The following is a 17,520-nucleotide window of genomic DNA, read 5'->3' as shown; positions in this document are numbered from 1 at the left end:
TGTGGATTCTGAAAGAAAACAGGCAGTTCAATAGTTTGATTCATGTGGAACTGCGATATTACTTTAGGCATGAATTTGGGGTTGGTACGTAGTACAACCCTGTTTGCGTGAACCTGTATGAATGGCTCTTGAATGGTTAGTGCCTGGAGTTCACTAACTCTTCTTAACAAAGTGATTGCTACTAGGAAAGCTACTTTCCAGGTGAGGAATTGAATCTCACACGAGTGGAGAGGTTCGAAGGGTGGACCCATTAGTCTGGTGAGGACCAAGTTGAGGTTCCACACTGGTGCTGGCGGGTGTCTTGGGGGAATTACTTGTTTAAGTCCCTCCAAGAAAGCTTTGATGGCAGGCACTCTGAATAAAGAGAGGTGCTGCCTGTTCTGGAGATAGGCTGCTATTGCGGTTAAATGGATGCGTATTGAGGTGTATGCCAGATTGCATCGGTATAGGTGTAAGAGGTAACAGATTATGTTTTGAATGGATGCGTCTAGCGGGTTTATGTCATTGTGGGTGCAGTAGATGACAAACCTCTTCCATTTAGCTGCATAGCAAGCTCTGGTAGTGGGTCTCCTGGCTTCTTTGATGATCTCCATACAGTCAGGTGGCAGGTTTAGGTAGCCAAACTCTAAGACTTCAGGAGCCAGATTGCCAGGTTCAGCTGTTGCGGATCTGGGTGCTGAATTTCGCCATGGCTCTGCGTTAGAAGTGCAGGTTCTATCCGCAGCCTTTGATGCGGCACCACGGAAAGTTCCAGAAAGGTGGTGTACCATGGCTGGCGCGCCCATGTTGGAGCAACTAGGATAAGCGTCAGTGAGTGCTGTCGCAGCTTGCGTGCCACCAGTGGTATTAATGGCGCCGGGGGAAAAGCGTACGCAAATCTGCCAGACCAGTTCATCCATATCGCATTGCCCTGCGATTGTGGATGTGGGAACCTGGCGGCAAAGCTTTGGCATTTTGCGTTTTCGTTTGTGGCGAATAGGTCTATCTCTGGGTGACCCCACTGTTGGAAGTACGGTTGGAGTACTGATGGGTGTAGCTCCCACTCGTGCATCTGGTGGCTGTGTCTGCTGAGCAGATCCGCCATCTGGTTGTCCTTGCCCGGGAGGTGTTCCGCCATGAGGAATATGTTCCTCTGAATGGCCCACTTCCACATGCTCTGAGCCAGATGAGACAACTGTGGAGAGTGTGTTCCTCCCTGCTTCTGTATGTAGTACATGGCAGTCATGTTGTCCGTCCGGATCAACACGACTTTGTTGCACAAGTGTACTTTGAATGCCTTCATTGCCAGGAAGATTGCCATCAGTTCCAGAAGGTTGATGTGCATCTTCTTTTGTTGTGTTGTCCATAGTCCCTGCACTGTGTAATTGAGTACATGAGCTCCCCATCCCTGGAGAGACGCGTCCGCCGTCAGTATTATTTGTGGAACAGGCTCTTGGAACGGTCGGCACTTGCAAAGGTTTTGTGGATTCCACCAATGCAGAGAGTTGTATGCCCGACCGCTCACCAACACTAGGTCTTTTAACTGCCCGTGAGCCTGATTCCATTGACGTGCTAAGCACTCCTGAAGCGGGCGCATATGTAGTCTTGCGTGCGGGACTATGAAAATGCAGGAGGCCATCATGCCTATCAACTGCATGAACACTCTTGCAGGAAGGGAGTGTTGTGGTTTGAACTTGGAGATCAGCAGTTGCATGCTGTTGATCCTCACTAAATTTGGCTGAGCTGTGGCTGCCAGAGTGTCTATTGTCGCGCCCAGGTACTGTTGTACGTGTGCGGGTTGTAGATGTGATTTTGGGTAATTTAGTGAGAATCCCAGACTGTGAAGAAGGTGAATGGTGAGGGACATGTGGCTGGCACATTGCTGGGCTAACTTTGCCTGAACAAGCCAGTCGTCCAGGTAAGGGTAGACGTGAATGTGTCGTCGCCGTAGATGTGCAGCCACTGTAGCTAGGCACTTGGTAAAGACCCTGGGTGCTGTTGTCACGCCGAAGGGGAGGACTTTGAATGGATAGTGCTGTCCCTGAATAGTGAGCCTGAGATATTTCCTGTGTGATGGGTGGATGGGTATGTGGAAGTACGCATCTTTGAGGTCTAGAGTGGCTAGGAAGTCTCCCTGGCTGAGCAGCGGGAGAACCTGCTGTAGGGTGAGCATATGAAAATGCTCCGACAGAATGTAGTGGTTGAGGGGTCTGAGGTCTAGTATAGGTCTGAGCGACCCGTCCTTTTTTGGGATTAGGAAGTACAGGGAGTACACCCCTGTCCCCTGCTGGTTGACGGGTACGACCTCTATTGCACCTTTTTGCAGCATACTTAGCACTTCCTGCTGCAATAATGCTAAGTGCTCTGCGGACATAGGACAGTGCTTTGGCGGTATTGTGGGTGGAGTGGAGGTTAATTCGAGACAGTAACCGTGCTGGATAATATCCTTGACCCACCTGTCCGTGGTGATGGATTTCCACGTGGACAGGAACCGCTGGAGTCTCCCCCCGACAGGTGTTACGTGGTCGGGGGGGAAGGGAGAGGGCGTCACTGTTTGTTCTTGGGTGAGGACCTGGTGTTGCCGTAACCGCGTCCTCTGCCCTTGGTGCTGGAGCCACAATATCCACCTCTGTTGTTTTTATCGTAGGTACTCTGTGTGCCCCCTTTATTGTATGTCTGCTGTGACCCCTGTCCTCTAGCTGCTCCCCTATTCCCGGGGCGATGAAAGGAGCCACTACGAAATGTCTGCGTTTGCAGAGCCCCCATTGACTTTGCAGTGTCAGTGTCCTTTTTTATCTTTTCTAAGGTGGTGTCAACTTCTGGTCCGAATAGGTAGTCGGGGTTGACAGGCTGATTTAGGATGTTGTTTTGAATCTCAGGTTTGAATCCGGAGATTCTTAACCAAGCGTGTCGGCGCAACAGGACGCTGATGTTTATCGCCCTCGCAGCTGTGTCTGCAGCATCTAGTGCGCACTTAATGGACGCGTTTGTAAGAAGTTGTCCCTCTCTGATGAGGAGCTCCGCTGCCTCTTTATATTCGTCTGGCAGATGTTGGAGTAGTGACTCTAGCGTGTCGTAGTGTGAACGATCGTAGCGAGCCAGGAGGGCCTGTGTATTGGCAATGCGCCAGATGTTTGCTGCTTGAGCTGCAATCCTCTTGCCGGAGGTCTCCAGCACTTTGGACTCCTTGTCTGGGGGAGGGGCATCACCAGTTGTTTGCGAGTGCGCTCGTTTGCGAGCGTTAGCAACCACCATGGAGTCCAGAGGTAACTGACCTCTAATGTACATAGGGTCCCCGGGCGCAGGTTTGTATTTTTTTCAATCCTGGGGTTAAGCACCCGTGCCCTGGTTGTTTCCTTGAAAATGTCCTTTGCTGGCTTGAGAACACCTTTTAACATGGGCAGAGTCTTGACAGTCCTCTCAGAGGAGGCGAAAGTGTCCACCAAGAAGTCGTCCTCAACTGTGTCAGAGTGGAGTTGCACTCCATGATTGGCTGCAGCACGTTCTATGAGGGTATTGAAGGCAGCAGTGTCCTCTGTGGGAGATGTTTTTGCGCCGTAAAGCTGCATGTCCTGGGTATCTGGTGCGGCACCAGGGTCTGCAGGGTCATCCCAAGCCTGATCTGGGTCCTGCTGCTCCTCAGGATCTATATCCCTAGGGTAGGTGGTATCATCACCTATGTAATCCTCCATTGCGTCCGTGTCGGAGGGCGTCGGAGAAAAGGACTGGCGATCCGGATAGGAGGTATGCAGGCGTTCGTATAGAACCGGTTCCGACTCTGCTGGCAGTTTCTGCTTCAGAGGGATTCTGTAAGAGTCCAAGGCCTGCTCTGGCGTGACCTTCCGTTTTCGGAGCATGAGTCTGCCGGTGTCGGCGTCGATGAATTGCGACGGTGAAGGCTCAGAAGGAGAGTGTCCAGTAGATGGGGACCTTGTCTGGCGGACACGTGTTCGGATCTCGAACATCTTCGGCGCCGTGGACGGCGGCAAACCAAAAGTGATGTTGGTTGGTGCCGAAGGTGCCTTGGAGGGCTGCCCGTTCTCTAATGCGTTGCAATGACGCCGCAACTTGTCGCACCGAGAACGCCGAAGGTTCTTTGGTGCCGAGTGGTTCTGTAGAGGTAGGCGTGGACTGCTTCGGAACCACCGGGTCATCGATTCGAGGAGAGGTAGTAGCGGTCGACGGAGTCGATGATTTGACCCGTGTCGCTGCCTTTGAAGTGGACTCCGATGGAGCGGCCATCTTAACTTTGGTGGTCGGGGTCGATTGCTTTGGTGCCGGGGGCTGAGGCGCTTTTGTGGTACCGATGGCCTTCCTTTTCGGGTCGGTACCGATGTCCGCAGCAGCGAGTTCGGCGCCGAAATCCCTTTTAGCGCGTTCGGAGCAGACGGTTTGTGCTGGCGTCGAAGGAGTGGAGGACTTAGAGGGCTTCGAGCCGACCACCGCTAGTTTCACTTTCGGTTTCTGTGGAACCGGTGCGACGATTGGTTTCGGTTTCGATGAAGGGAAACCAGTCTTTTTCGGTAATAATGGCTCTTGCTGGATGTTCGAGGCCGGGCCTGAAGGCGGGGCCGAAGAACTGCGGGATTGATCTCGGGTAAGGCCCGGAGGCGATCCCTCGACCGGAGCCGTAGAATGACGCACTTTGATAGCCTCCGTTTCGACGGGTAGGCCCTGCTCTTCACCAGAGCTATCTTCTTCGGCCCCAAAGGCCTCATCGTAGTCTCCTACCTCATCGTCGGCTTCTTCCCTGTGAAAAAGCGCTTCATCGGCGTCTTCCGATCGGGAATCGTGTTCGGAAACGGGGCTGGAGTTTATGTCTTCCACGCTTTCAACATCCTCGTCCTCGGTGTGTTGGCCGGGGCCGGTGCCGATTGCTGCGCTTCTAATCTCGCTGCTCGTCGATTCCGGAGAGTCTTCTTGGATCGGAATCGGGCACAGGCCATACATTTCGATTCGTCGTGATCCGGCGAGAGGCATTTGTTGCACACCGGGTGGACGTCGATATGTGGATATTTGGCGTGGCATACAGGACACCGTTTGAATGGGGTCCTCGATTCCATCGTCGATGTAAGGTCGATGGTCGGATTAAACGGATCCGAAAAACTTGAAGAAGTTTGCTAAACTAAGCAAGAAAGCGGTCGATACTGAGCGGGAACAGTACCGACGAAAACTAAAGGCCTTTTGGCCTTAAACTAAATTTTCCTAACTTGAGCTAAGATAAGCACATCCGAACCCAATGGCGGAAAAAAACAATCTAAGGATGGAGAGGATGCCCATGCGCACTGTGGTCCAGGGGAGGAGTCACCTATCTCAGGATACTTCGAAGACTCTTCCAGGACAACAACGTGCAAACATCCGGACCCAACACTAGGCGGCGATCTATGCACAGATATGAATTCAGCAGCCCACATGCCTCGAACCTATGGTTAGGTCTACGAGTCTGAAGTTGAAGAAAGTAGAATAAAGAGAAAACTGAATTCATAGCGGCAGTGTTCACAGTATACTGATACTTCTTACGTATCACCCATCCTAGAATCTGAGAGTTTGTCAGGAAAACACCAACTAAATGCTCAAAAACATTATATGGGATCCTTGTTGGAAATTTGTACATTCAGTAGGGTCACACTGGATTTTTTTGCCTTTTTGCTGAATATTAATTTTGCCGGCTTCAGAACTCTGTGCACGTTACCCCTGTTAAGCAGCGTTGAAGTGCTTGTTTTCCTCCCTTCAAAAAAGTAACATTGGCATACATCTGATTGGCTTATTTAATTTGCCTATAAATCCAAATGTATGGTACCATGTGTACCCACGCCTATAAGGTAAATGCTACCAGTGGACTGCATCTTTTATAATGCCATCCACTGCAGTGGCATTGTAAAGCATCTCTCCACGACTATCATAGCAGCTTGGCTGTACAGTTTTAAATTGCCAATTTTATCTGTCAAAATAACCCCCTGACAGCCCTATTCCCTCCTTTCACACATTTAAAGTCACCTTGAAGAAAGCCTAAGTACCCATTAGGCAGAGTGCATGTTAATTAAAAGTATAACATGCAAAGGTCTAATGAAAAATATGTCCTTATGGTGAAAAGGGGTCTTAAAAGCCATTTTCACTGAAGCAAGGTTGGCTGTTGACTACAAAAGCACCAGGAACATTAAGTTTAATAAATATTATCCCTGGCGAGGAAACCGCTATAAATTTCATTTTTGGCATTTTGCAAATACTTATTACAAGCCCAATTAACAGGTGAACTTGGATTTGTAATACATATTTTGGAAAGATGACTTTTAGAAAGTTACTTTTGCCCTGTCTGATATGCCTTAAAGCCAAATCTGCATTTTGCTCTTTCACATCTGCCAACTTGTAATTAGTATTTGAATAAGCATTAATGAGGTGTGAATTTGCACTCAGGCACAAATAATAGGCTGATTCGATTGGGCAGAGACGACAAGTAAAATAGGGAAAAGTAAAATCCTGCTTGAATGCCACATTCTTGATTGATAGGTCTGCTGGAGTTTTTCATAGGACACTTGGGACACCCTTCAAAGAGGCATCGCCTGTTACAGGCAAATGTTAGCTGACATTGGGCAGGGCCCCTCTTTTGTCCCTCCCATTCCCCAACTTCTCCAGCAGGCTCCAATCACAGTGGGCCTCTTTTTGACATTACAGTGTCAAACCTTGTTTGACTGACAGGTCCGCTGGGTTTACAAATAACATTTGGGGCACACTTCAAAGGAGGAAGACAAGATGCCAAAACAATGTTTGTACATCCTCTGTATGATTGCTGAAAACGTAGCTTGGTTCTGCCCAACTTCTGTCTCTGAAATTGTTGTGGGTACAGGCATGGCCCGAACTAGATTTTTGTGTTAGATGTGGATGAACACGTGGATGAACACTAGGATGACCGTAGTACATCCACACAGACAAACCCCAAGCCCTCAGAGGCCAGATGTAGTGTGGCCAAAGATTGCAGCCACCTTGAAAATAGCCAAATGGTAGGATATGCCTTAGGAACTTTTCGCCATTGGTTAGGGCATCCCCAAGGGTCATTCCAACCTACTAGTTCATAGCAGGCATTCACAGCAACTACTTTGGGTTTTTATTTAAGAATGCCAGCAATTGTAACATTTAACATCTGACAGTGTCACATTATCCCAAAGCTAATTCTGTTTGTACAGAATTACTGCCATCCGCGTCATGTATCCTTGTATTATACGTGGCATATACATAGCAAACAGTATCTCATGAAAAAGGTACAATAAAACTTTAACTTCAAACCATCCCCATCCCCCCCCCCCCCACCCAACTGGTACTCTTTGCTCTGCAGCAACGGTATGTGTAGTTCTCAAGGTTTCTTCCTAATCGTGTTTTACTGGATCTGTCTCGGAGAGTTCTCCGGCATTTGTTATCCTAAGAAGGCAGGGATATTTCGAACAAGTGATTTCGTGGAATTCCGTTGACAGCAGTTTAAGGAACGGTTTCCACACCTCTTTAAATGCTTCTTCGGAGTTTGTGAGAGAGGCATGAATGCGCTCCATCCCCCTATGGAGCCAGCCAAGGAATGTAGTACCCAGTGTGTTAGAATATTCTGGAGCGCAGTTTCGCAGTTTCCCCTTACGTGATTTCAATGGGAACATTAAAGCGTTAGGTAATCCCAAAATTATATAGGTTGGTAGTCTTGGCATCTGCGTCTCAAACCTTAAATCTATCTCATCCAGTATTTTTGGCCAGTATGATGTTAACAGAGGACAGTCCCACAGTAAGAGCAATAAGGTGCCCTCCTCCCAACATCCACGCCAAAATGTGAGGCTTCGGTCTGTGTTCCCTTTATTAAGGCGTACATGGGTGAGGTACCAATATGTAGATATCTTCATAGCCGTTTCCTTACTAGCGGTGTTTCTTGCCATATGTTTAGCCCTGTATTATATTTCTTCCCATTCCTTTTTCGACAACTCCCTCCCTAGTTCTGTTGCCCAGCGATTCTGGCTAACTGTGGGTTGTGTGGGGGGGGCTTTTGGCCTATCAGGTCATACAAATACGAGACTAGTTTCTTGTCATCCCTTTTAGTGAGCAGCCATTTTTCATAATCCGTTAATTTCCATCAAACATGCGGCTGAACTTCAGGCTGAAGTACCCAGTGCCTTATTTGCGTGTAGGAGAAACGCTCCATTTCAGGCAGTGCATGGTCTAGTCGCAGCTGTGTGAATGGTACTATGCCTTCCATATCGAATAAATGTCCCGCCACCTTGCATGGTATCTTGTGCCACTCCGCGAATGCTTTACTATCTAGTCCCGGACTGAACTTTCAATTGTCTAATATTGGCGTCAATGGAGAGGGGAATGTCGCGAGGGTTAGTTTAGTAGCTACTCCATCCCATGCCTCCATAATTGACTTCGTTACAGGTGACCGCCATAGACTCTGCGGCCTATTGGCCCTCTTTAAAAAGGGAATCTTCCATAAGACCTGCCCTGCTAGTGCTCTGTCTTGAAATAACCATCTATTATCGGATCCATCTCTTCTCCATTCCAATAGGTATTGCAACAGGGCTGACCGAAAAAAGTCTAAGAGGTTCGGAATCCCTAGGCCCCCCTCCTCCAGCTTCATGTATCCCAAATCTCAGAGCATGTGGGGGCGCGCCCCTGCCCAGACAAAATGAAGTATGTCTGCCTGTAGTTTAGCAAAAGTTTCACTAGGAGGCGAAACCGGTAGTGTTTGAAATAAATAGAGCGCCATAGGTAGGATTGTCATTTTGATTGCCGCCACCCGGCCCAGTAAGGACAGGCGGTGTTGTCTCCATCAACTCAAGTCCTTTCCGATCTGTTGTGAAAGTTTCGTATAATTAAGCTTGGCCGTTTGTGCTACCGTCGGGGCTAGTTCAAGTCCCAAGTATGGGATAGGGATCTGCCACTGGGATCCCCGGTTCATCGCGTCCCCTCGCTTCCGGATCTGGTAACTCCCGGCTAAAGGGAGGATCTGAGATTTCCCGATATTAACCTTAAACCCCGAGACGTGTCAAAAAAGCTCTAATTCCTGAAAAAAAGCCGGAAGCGATTTCTTCAGAGAAAGGAGGAAAGCTAAAATATCATCGGCATATAGACTTTTTAGATGCCATTCTCCCCCAAATGGGATACACTCGATTTCTGGGTTGTCTCGCACTTTTTGGGCCAGCGATTCTATGTATAAGGCGAACAGGAGGGGCGACAATGGGCCCCCCTGCCTGGTACCCCGTTGAATAGCAAAGGGGTGTGAAGAGATCCCGTTAACCCCGACTGTAGCCGTGGGGGAGTTGTAACAGCCGGCAACCCATGAGAGGAACTGGCTCCCTATGCCAAAGTGGAGCAGAGTTTCTTCTAAATATCCCCAGGCAACCCGGTCGAACGCCTTCTCACCGTCCAGAGTAGAGCATCCATATTTGTGCGGTGTGCTTTGTCTATTAGATGAATGGCCCGCTTAGTGTTCTATCCGCTTTGCCGGGTCTGGACAAATCCGGTTCTATAATACCCGGCATTAATGGGCCGAGTTTCACTGCTAATATGCTTGTGAACAGCTTTAAGTCCACATTAAGGAGGGACACTGGGCGGTAAAAACCGCATACTGTTTTATCCTTTCCAGGTTTAGGAAGCACCACAATGGATGCCGACAGCATCCCAGAAGGGATTGAACCCAGCCCATCGAAGGAGTTAAAGAGCTGTGTCAGTATAGGTGCTAAAGCATGGCAAAAGGTTTTGTAAAAACCTGCCGAAAAACCATCTGGCCCTGGCGATTTCTGAAGTTTTAGCCTTGAGATGGCCCGATCACTTCCTCTAGTTTTATGGGGGAATCCAACAGGTCTGCCCGGTCTTTAGATATCCGGGTCGTACGCGACCCATCCAAGAACAATGTCATTAGCTGATCCGACCTAACTTCACCTTTATATAGGGCAGCGGAGAAGTCCCTGAACGCCTGAGCTATATCTCTGTCCTCCACTAGCTCTTCTCCCTTGCTATGCTTAATAACTTGGATCTTAGATTGTTGGTTCCTAGCCCAAAGTTTGTTTGCCAGCATTCGCCCGGTCTTGTCCCCACCGATGTTGTAGGTGTACTTTAATCTTAGTCTTGCGCACACTGCTCTGTTGAGATCCAGCCCCGCCAGTTGTGCCCTTGCTGCTTCCAGCTGCTTCCATACCCTTCGCGCTCTCGTCCGCCTGTGAACCCTTTCTAGATCTGTCACTTGAGCCCCTAGTTGTGCCCGCTTGTCTTTTCGTTCCTAATTCTCTGCTGCCGCGATGGCTATTAGTTCGCCCCTCACTACCTCTTTCAGTGCCTCCCACAGCGTGGCCTCAGAGATGTCTGGGGTTTCGTTCACTTCCAGATAGTCTTTAATGCACTTGGTGCTCTGCCTCGTCACTGTTTCTTAGTGTAACACGCTTTCCCTTAGTCTCCAACACCCTGGGAATTTGCGCTGCTGTGGTGTTCGCACGGAGACCACTACTGCGTTGTGATCTGAAATCGCTGCCGGTATGATGTCAGCGTCCTCCACCAGCTTATTAAATTCCGTTGTGCCTATTATGTGGTCTAGTCAGGTGTATGTGCTGTGGGCATGGGAGTAAAATATGTATTGTGAGGTGTGGGGGTGTTTTTCCCACCAGCAATCCACCATCCCCATGGTCTGGAACCACCTGACCCCTTCTTGTGACATTCCCCCAGTTTGAGTATATCAGCTCCCTGATCTGTCTTTGGCTGCATCCATCACTATATTTAAGTCTCCCCCCACCACTGTCCAGCGTTCTTGTCCGTTCAAGACTTCTGAGAAAGCTGTCTGCAAGATGCGTTCCTGTCACGAATTAGGTGAGTACACCGACCCCACCACCCATGTATGACCACCAATCTGAAGCGTATAAGCTAGAAGCCTCCCTTTAATTTCTGCAATTTTGTCCTTAACCTCCTCTCGAAAACGTTTAGCAATCAAGATCACCACTCCCGCCTTTTTGTCCCAAGAGGAAAAGAAGAATTGATGGGGAAAGGCACGCGTCCTCAGCCGATGCCAATCCTTTGAAAGCAGATGGGTTTCCTGTGAAAGGGACACCTCTGGGCCCCGAGTTCTCCAGGTAGGAGAGGCTAGCATTTCTTTTAACCGGGTTATTAAGGCCATTCACGTTGAGTGTGAGGACCTTCAGTGTGTCGTGTGGCATAGAAGAGTGGGTCGGTCGCTGTATATTCTCTTCCCCAAGTATCTTCCCCACCTCCTGTCTGTAGGAGCCCAGATGTGTCTGCGCTCCCTGTACATACAGTGTGCCCCCATGATCCTGTCCACGTAAGTACCAGTTCCCAACCCCCCCCCTTACCCCAACTGAACCCTTAACAAAACCCCATATTGTCCAGGATCCGGAGGTCGAAGTTTCATGTCCCTGGTAGTCCAAAGTGTCGGGTTCATGATGCGGCCTAAGAAGGAAGAAAAACCCCTTTAAGGCCTCCCCGCTCCCAACGGAAAGCCCAGCCGCCCGTCCAGCCTGCTATTACCACTTATCTGTCCCCCTGAGCCTTCAGTCTTCTTTGTGGAGAGTCTTCTCCTTGGCCAGCGAGTCCAGAACTGCTGGTCTCTCCTGCGCCATTGTGGTGGGATCTGGTTTCGCTGTTGGTTCAGGCCCTCGACCACCTCCAACCCGTTGCCACCAGCCCGGGAAAGTCGCCGACCTCTTCCTCACCTATTCATCCTGGGTTGGACATTAGATATCTAGTATCCGGCAGGTTTCTTGCAAAGATCGAAGATGGTACAAATTGCTCTGGTGCTTTAAGATCAACCTGAAGGGGTGCCCCAGGAGTATGCAATTCCTTGTGACCGCAGGTGCTCGCCGCTGTATTCCCACCCTGCGCGCCCTGTCAATCTTAAATTCGAAGTCCAGTGTGGCGTCTAAGATATTGCGAAAGGGCCCCTGCAGTTACTGGACCATATCTGCTCCTTTTTCTTTGGGAGGGATCCCCTTAATACGGATGTTGTTGCGGCGCAATTTGTTTTCCAGATCCTTGATGTGTGCCTGGAGGTCCACCTGTTAATCTCGTAGCCTGATCACTCCTTGTTGGAGTTGTATTACCACCCCATCTCGGGCCTGGTCTTGCTCTTCAATACTGGCCACTCTTTCCCCAATTGCGTCAAGGTCTCTGCAAACCTCCTTCATATCCGATGCCATTTCCCCCTCCCCCCCAGCGACTACCGGTCCTCCCTCAGCGTATTGAATAGCCTTTCCAGGAAAGCGCGAGTGACAGTGCCTCTGTGGGTTTGGACTCTGCACTCTGTTGGGGCGTCGGCAAGGTGCGTCCCTCGCTCCCACTTGTAGTGGGGGGTTTGAGGAACATCTCCTTTAAATTCCGGTCTTTTTTCCCTCGGACCGAGGACATGCTGGTTGCCCTTATCCACTGGTTCCTCACCTTGGTGCGATATCTGTGTGTTGCACCAGATCTGTGTGGGTAGAATGGTTCCCAAGTATTTTTGATCCTCACTATCGAGCACTCAGCCCGGCCCATGAACTCTCTCTCGTCCCGGCTGCTGATAGTAGCTCTGTTTGGTGTCGTAGGGCTCCGTAGGCCGTTCCTCCCTGGCCCCAGCACCAGTGTTTCTTTGGTTTCGCCGTTTTATGCCCCCGCCAGCTCCACTATTTCTGTTGGGTCCGAGGAACACTCCTCTGTCACTTTATGCCAGGGCTTTTCCTCTCTTGTGGGACTCCTGACTGGAATCGTGTTGACTGGCTGCCGTTTTCGCGGGTCGCTGCTACCGTGTATCTGTGCCATCAGTGCACATAGGGCCGCTCTGCACTTTACCAGAGGTTCCACGTGCGGGCTGCGCTCTCCCCGTCTACCTCCTGCGGGTTCTGCCCTTCGATGCTACTACCGCTATGCCGCCCCTCGCCTTTGTTGTATCTGCTTCAGCTCAACCAGTCCGCGGACCCCCCCCCCCCCCCACAGATGTGTGTTTTCCCCGGTACGATGGCTGCTATCTTCGCCTCAGATTACGGGAGTCGAGGGGCACGCTTACTGGGAGCAGGGGCTGAATGCGCTACGTCGATCTCACCTTTACCTGCTGCTCGTGACGTGCGGTGCAGGTAGATGTTCCGCTCCCGGGGTTTCAGCCCTCCTGTGCTCCGGTCCAGTCACCCCTCGTCGCCGCGGCCAGGTAGGCTGTGGTCTTCTCTGTAGCTTGATATGGCCGCGCACCGTCCCTCCTCACTCTCCACCCACTATGTAGTCTCCCCGATACGGGAGTCAGCTTCGCCGGCCACTGCTGGCCCCAGCTGCTTCTATCTTATTCCGGCGCGTCCTGCTCCCGCTGGCCTCCTTTGCTCACTTGCGAGTCCCGGTCCTAGATGTTCAGCCCCTTGTCAAGTCTGTCCATGACCTGATTGGTGCCTCGGGGGATCCACGGGGACAGCCACATGCAATCTCGCCGAAGTCCCTTACCAGCTAGAGGAGTGCATCTTCTCCGAAGACGGCCTCAAGCTTCTGGCCGGGCACGGCCGCCATTTTCTATCTGTGGCTCGCCTCGTCCCGGTACCTGTTCTCCCTCCACATAGGGCTCTGCAGGCGTTAATCCGCCCTCTTCCTGCCCCTTCGATACCAGGACGCTGACTTTTTGGTCAATCTGTGGCTCTTTTGGGGGACTGCTGCGTTGTTTGGGCTGGCCTGGGCAATAGGGAGCGGGGAGACGGAGGGAACACGTCTTACCCGTTCGCCATCTTGGCCACGCACCCGCAATAGAACACTCCTGGACCGGAAAAAGATCAGAAAAGGATCAGCTATCTGCAACCACTTCCTAGATGGTATGCGGAAAGCATATTTACATTCTTCAGACATAATGAAGAATGCTATTGACTTTTTAGTCTATTCTGGTGCACTGTTTTGGTATGAACGGGAACTAAAATATTTCCCATTTTGTGCGGCATCAAAGCGTCAGCCCAAATGTGTCATATAGCTGGTGGTTCTCAGTCCTAGAGGCCGTGAATGCTACATTATCCATGTGGCAACCGTTTACAGAATTTGTGCTGAGTGATGATGCCAAAGGTAAGAAGTGGGGTGATCTTGGGTCATATATTGATAGTGATGTGAAAAAAGTACACTCTACTGCATTCTTAGATTTTTAAAGGAAAACATGACTGCTGTAGTGGACATAATGCAAAAACTAGAGTCTGAAAACACCCTTGTCTACCAAGTGTTCAGCATATTCGGTGTAGATGAAAAAACATCTCCTTGAGAATAGGCTGGGCAATACTTTTAGTGACTGTGGCAGTCTAACATGTTCCATGTTAAGAGTGCTTGAAACTTGGAAATCTAAGAAATGTTGAGGAGCAATTCAGGAAATTTAATTTTACAATGTATGAGAAATGGCTTGTAATGATGCATAGAAATGTCCCTTCACCAACCATGACATTTAGAGTTAATGAAGCCTCACTGTGGTACTCTGCACAAATTGTAGGACCCTTCCGTAAAGCAGGGCTCAAAAAATCAAAACATTCTTACTAGACCTGCAGGTCTAGTAACTTCAAAGGTCTACACAACCTAACTGTAATGCACTTGACCTCTGTGTGCAAATGTGACAAGTTATCAAGATTTAAAGACATTTTTATTGCTCATTCACTTTGTGAGCATTAAAGATGCCTTTAAATTTCGCTATCTTGTCACATTTGCTCAGCTTTCAGAGACAGAAGTCAAAAGTCAGTCTTCCTCCTACTCGCCAGAAAGGGTGAGTAGGACCTAAAAATAGCTTGCTCTAATTAAATCTGGCTCACAAATGTGAGCAGGGGACTGGATTTTTCAAGCCCTGCATAAAGGGGAATTTTCTCAGGCCTTTCAAAGTGCCGATTCATTTTTTGACCGCTTCAATAACTCTGAGGGCATATGTGCCCAGTTCAATGTATTTGTTGCAGAATCTGTCCCAGAGAACTGTGATTTTCAGTAGCACCAGTATTGGCATGGAAAGCTATGTCAGTGGCCAGAGTTAGCAAATTGTGTACTGGCTGTTTTGGTATGCCAGTCTCATGTGTCAATGTTGAGGGGGCCTTTTCCACAGATAAACGTTTACTTGGGAAGGAAAGAGCGAGCCAGCATGACCAAAGACTCACTGAAGAAGTATTGTATGGTGAACTACAATAAGTTTGATTTGTAAAATGTATTTGGACCTCATATACACTGTATGCACATTGTCTATTTGCCATGTCAGTGCAGAAAGCAAGTAATAATAAGAGCAAAACATTCCATAAACACAGGCAAAACACTGTTTTGGTTGTTTTTAATGGCACAAATATGTGTATCCACAGATAACCACAGCTTTTTGTAAGGTATTGAATTCACTTGAAAACAATGAAAAACCCTACCAGAATTAACCAAAATCAGAAACTGAAAATAGGAAAGCCTACACATAGGATAGGCACTCTCCCTACAACGGTCATTCTCAAAAGCCTGCTGCAGTAAGCTTTTGAGTCAAATCCTGTAAATCCTACTTCAAATCAAGCAATTACACCCCAGTATGCTTTGTAGGGCAACAGGTGGAGGAATCATTTTACTGAGAGAAAATGCTGATTTATTAGAGAGAAGGTTAGATGCATTTTAAAATCTGTATTTTTGGCAAAGCAGTATTCGGCAAAGCTTGGGTCAGTGTAATAACAGTTTTTAAACATCATTAATAAATCAAATCACATGAAAGGAGACTTGCAATTGTAATGGATATGTGAAATATGAAAGAAAAGAAGTGTGTTCATCTCATTTGTAAAGTTATATACATACCACAATAATGGCTATTCTTCCTCCAACATCACCAACAACCGTAATTGGGGGCTTTTCCTTTGGAATCAGCACTTGATAAAATAAAAGAAAGCAAAGATAAATATTTTGCTTCTAAGACTGCAATACAAAAAATAAATGTATGTTTGTGCATTCAACTATGTATCGCACAACTAAATAGCACAGAGTAGACATTAAGTCATATAGGCACAAAAACACATAAGGGACAACTGCTAACTCAAACATTAAAGAAAATGTGCATGCGAAACCTACACTATGCATGTTTAACTATCCTCAATGATGCACCATTGAATTTCCAACACTTAATTTTTGCAATTGTTTTCAGATAGAATAAATCAAATTTGAAAATTGGATAACTCACCCGCAAGGCCATACATCGAAAGTCCCCTCCTTACCTCATAGCTCTCCCTACCATCGCTGGTGGAGAGATATGACTTCAGCGCAAGATGTCTCTTTTCTTTTGGAAGCACCTGCTTTGAACACATCTCAAGGACCAAACACAATGTTCTTCTGGAGCCAAAAACCAGCTTCTGGAACTCCATCGGTTAGACCCTAATGTGATTTTATCACTTTCAGGAAATTTCTAAAAACTCCCCTACTGCTTATTCACCTCAGGTAACCCTTCCATCACCACTGTTAGTCACTTTCTCTGCCATTGCTATATAGAGTATGCTCTCATTGTTCTCTCCTCAGTCATTGTTTTTACTATTATATACGTTGTATTCAACATTATACCCTCCTAGTTATTTTGTAAAGCATACTTCTGCCTTCCTGGTAAAGCAACACCATAGAAAACTGTAAATAAAGCTATAAACCTACTCAAATTCCCTGACACTACTGAAATCCCAGATGAGTATAATGTTGCAATTTGTCAATACTAACAGGTTCCTTCTTCTACCACCATTGAAACAAATTTTCTTGAATAGTCTCATATGTACATGTATCTAGGACTGGCTTCCCGCCTTAGTCTCTAAAACTCACACTATTAAGCCAGGGTCAGGGTCAACGGTATGCTGTCGGATTCCCTTATGGTGTCTTGGGGAAGAAGGCAGGGATGTCCCTGGTTACCCCTAATATTTGCACTCTATATGGAACCCCTGGTTGGCACAATCAAGGCTAACCTAGAGATTACAGGGATCTCCACTGGCAGACATGAATATAAACTGGCGCTGTACCCCGATCATGTAATTCTCACTTTGTTGGACCACACATAGTCAATCTTGGCTTTACTGAAGAAGCCTGACTCATTATGGAGAGTCTCCGACTTCAAAACTGACCCCCCAGAAATCACGGATATTAAACATCAAAATACCAAAAGAAAGAGAGGCCATGATGCAATACACATCCCACTGGCTTGTGAGAAGAAACACATCCATTATCTAGGAATCAAACTCTGTTTCTCCCTAGACACAACAACCACCCTTCACTATGGTGACTTGAATGCTCTAGCCTAATCTTGGCACATGCCCAGCCTCTCCTAACTGGATAGTATTGCAGCGATTAAAATGACCCTCCTACTTTTCCTATTCTATGTGTTCCAAACACTGCCATCACAAACCTCCCCAAGTCCTGGAAACTGGTGGAGAACTGTATCTGGGAGAACTTTATCTGGGAGAACAGGAAGTCGGAACAGCAACAAAAAAAAGTCAATCTCCCTTAGACCACAATGCCAAATCCCACTAATATCTTGCAGCTAAAGTAAGATATGTTGTAGAATAGATGAGAATCTGAAAAACAGTGGTGTTCTACTGACCAGCATATATTGCAGGG

General features: G+C 48.1%; 1 protein-coding gene across 6 annotated transcripts in view; it reads right to left on the bottom strand.

Annotated features, from left to right (window-relative positions):
• The window catches only part of PRPSAP2 (phosphoribosyl pyrophosphate synthetase associated protein 2), a 598,092-nt gene that overhangs the window by 86,324 nt on the left and 494,248 nt on the right, over positions 1–17,520 (bottom strand). For all 6 annotated transcript variants that reach the window (XM_085628991.1, XM_085628988.1, XM_085628989.1 and 3 more), the window contains exon 9: positions 15,733–15,803. In XM_085628991.1, the coding sequence (XP_085485117.1) occupies positions 15,733–15,803 (71 nt within the window). The remainder of the gene's footprint in view (positions 1–15,732; positions 15,804–17,520) is intronic.

The sequence above is a fragment of the Triturus cristatus genome, chromosome 10, assembly GCF_964204655.1.
Source record: "Triturus cristatus chromosome 10, aTriCri1.1, whole genome shotgun sequence".
NCBI classification, from domain to species: domain Eukaryota; kingdom Metazoa; phylum Chordata; class Amphibia; order Caudata; family Salamandridae; genus Triturus; species Triturus cristatus.
This window is presented reverse-complemented; position numbering and strand designations above follow the sequence as displayed.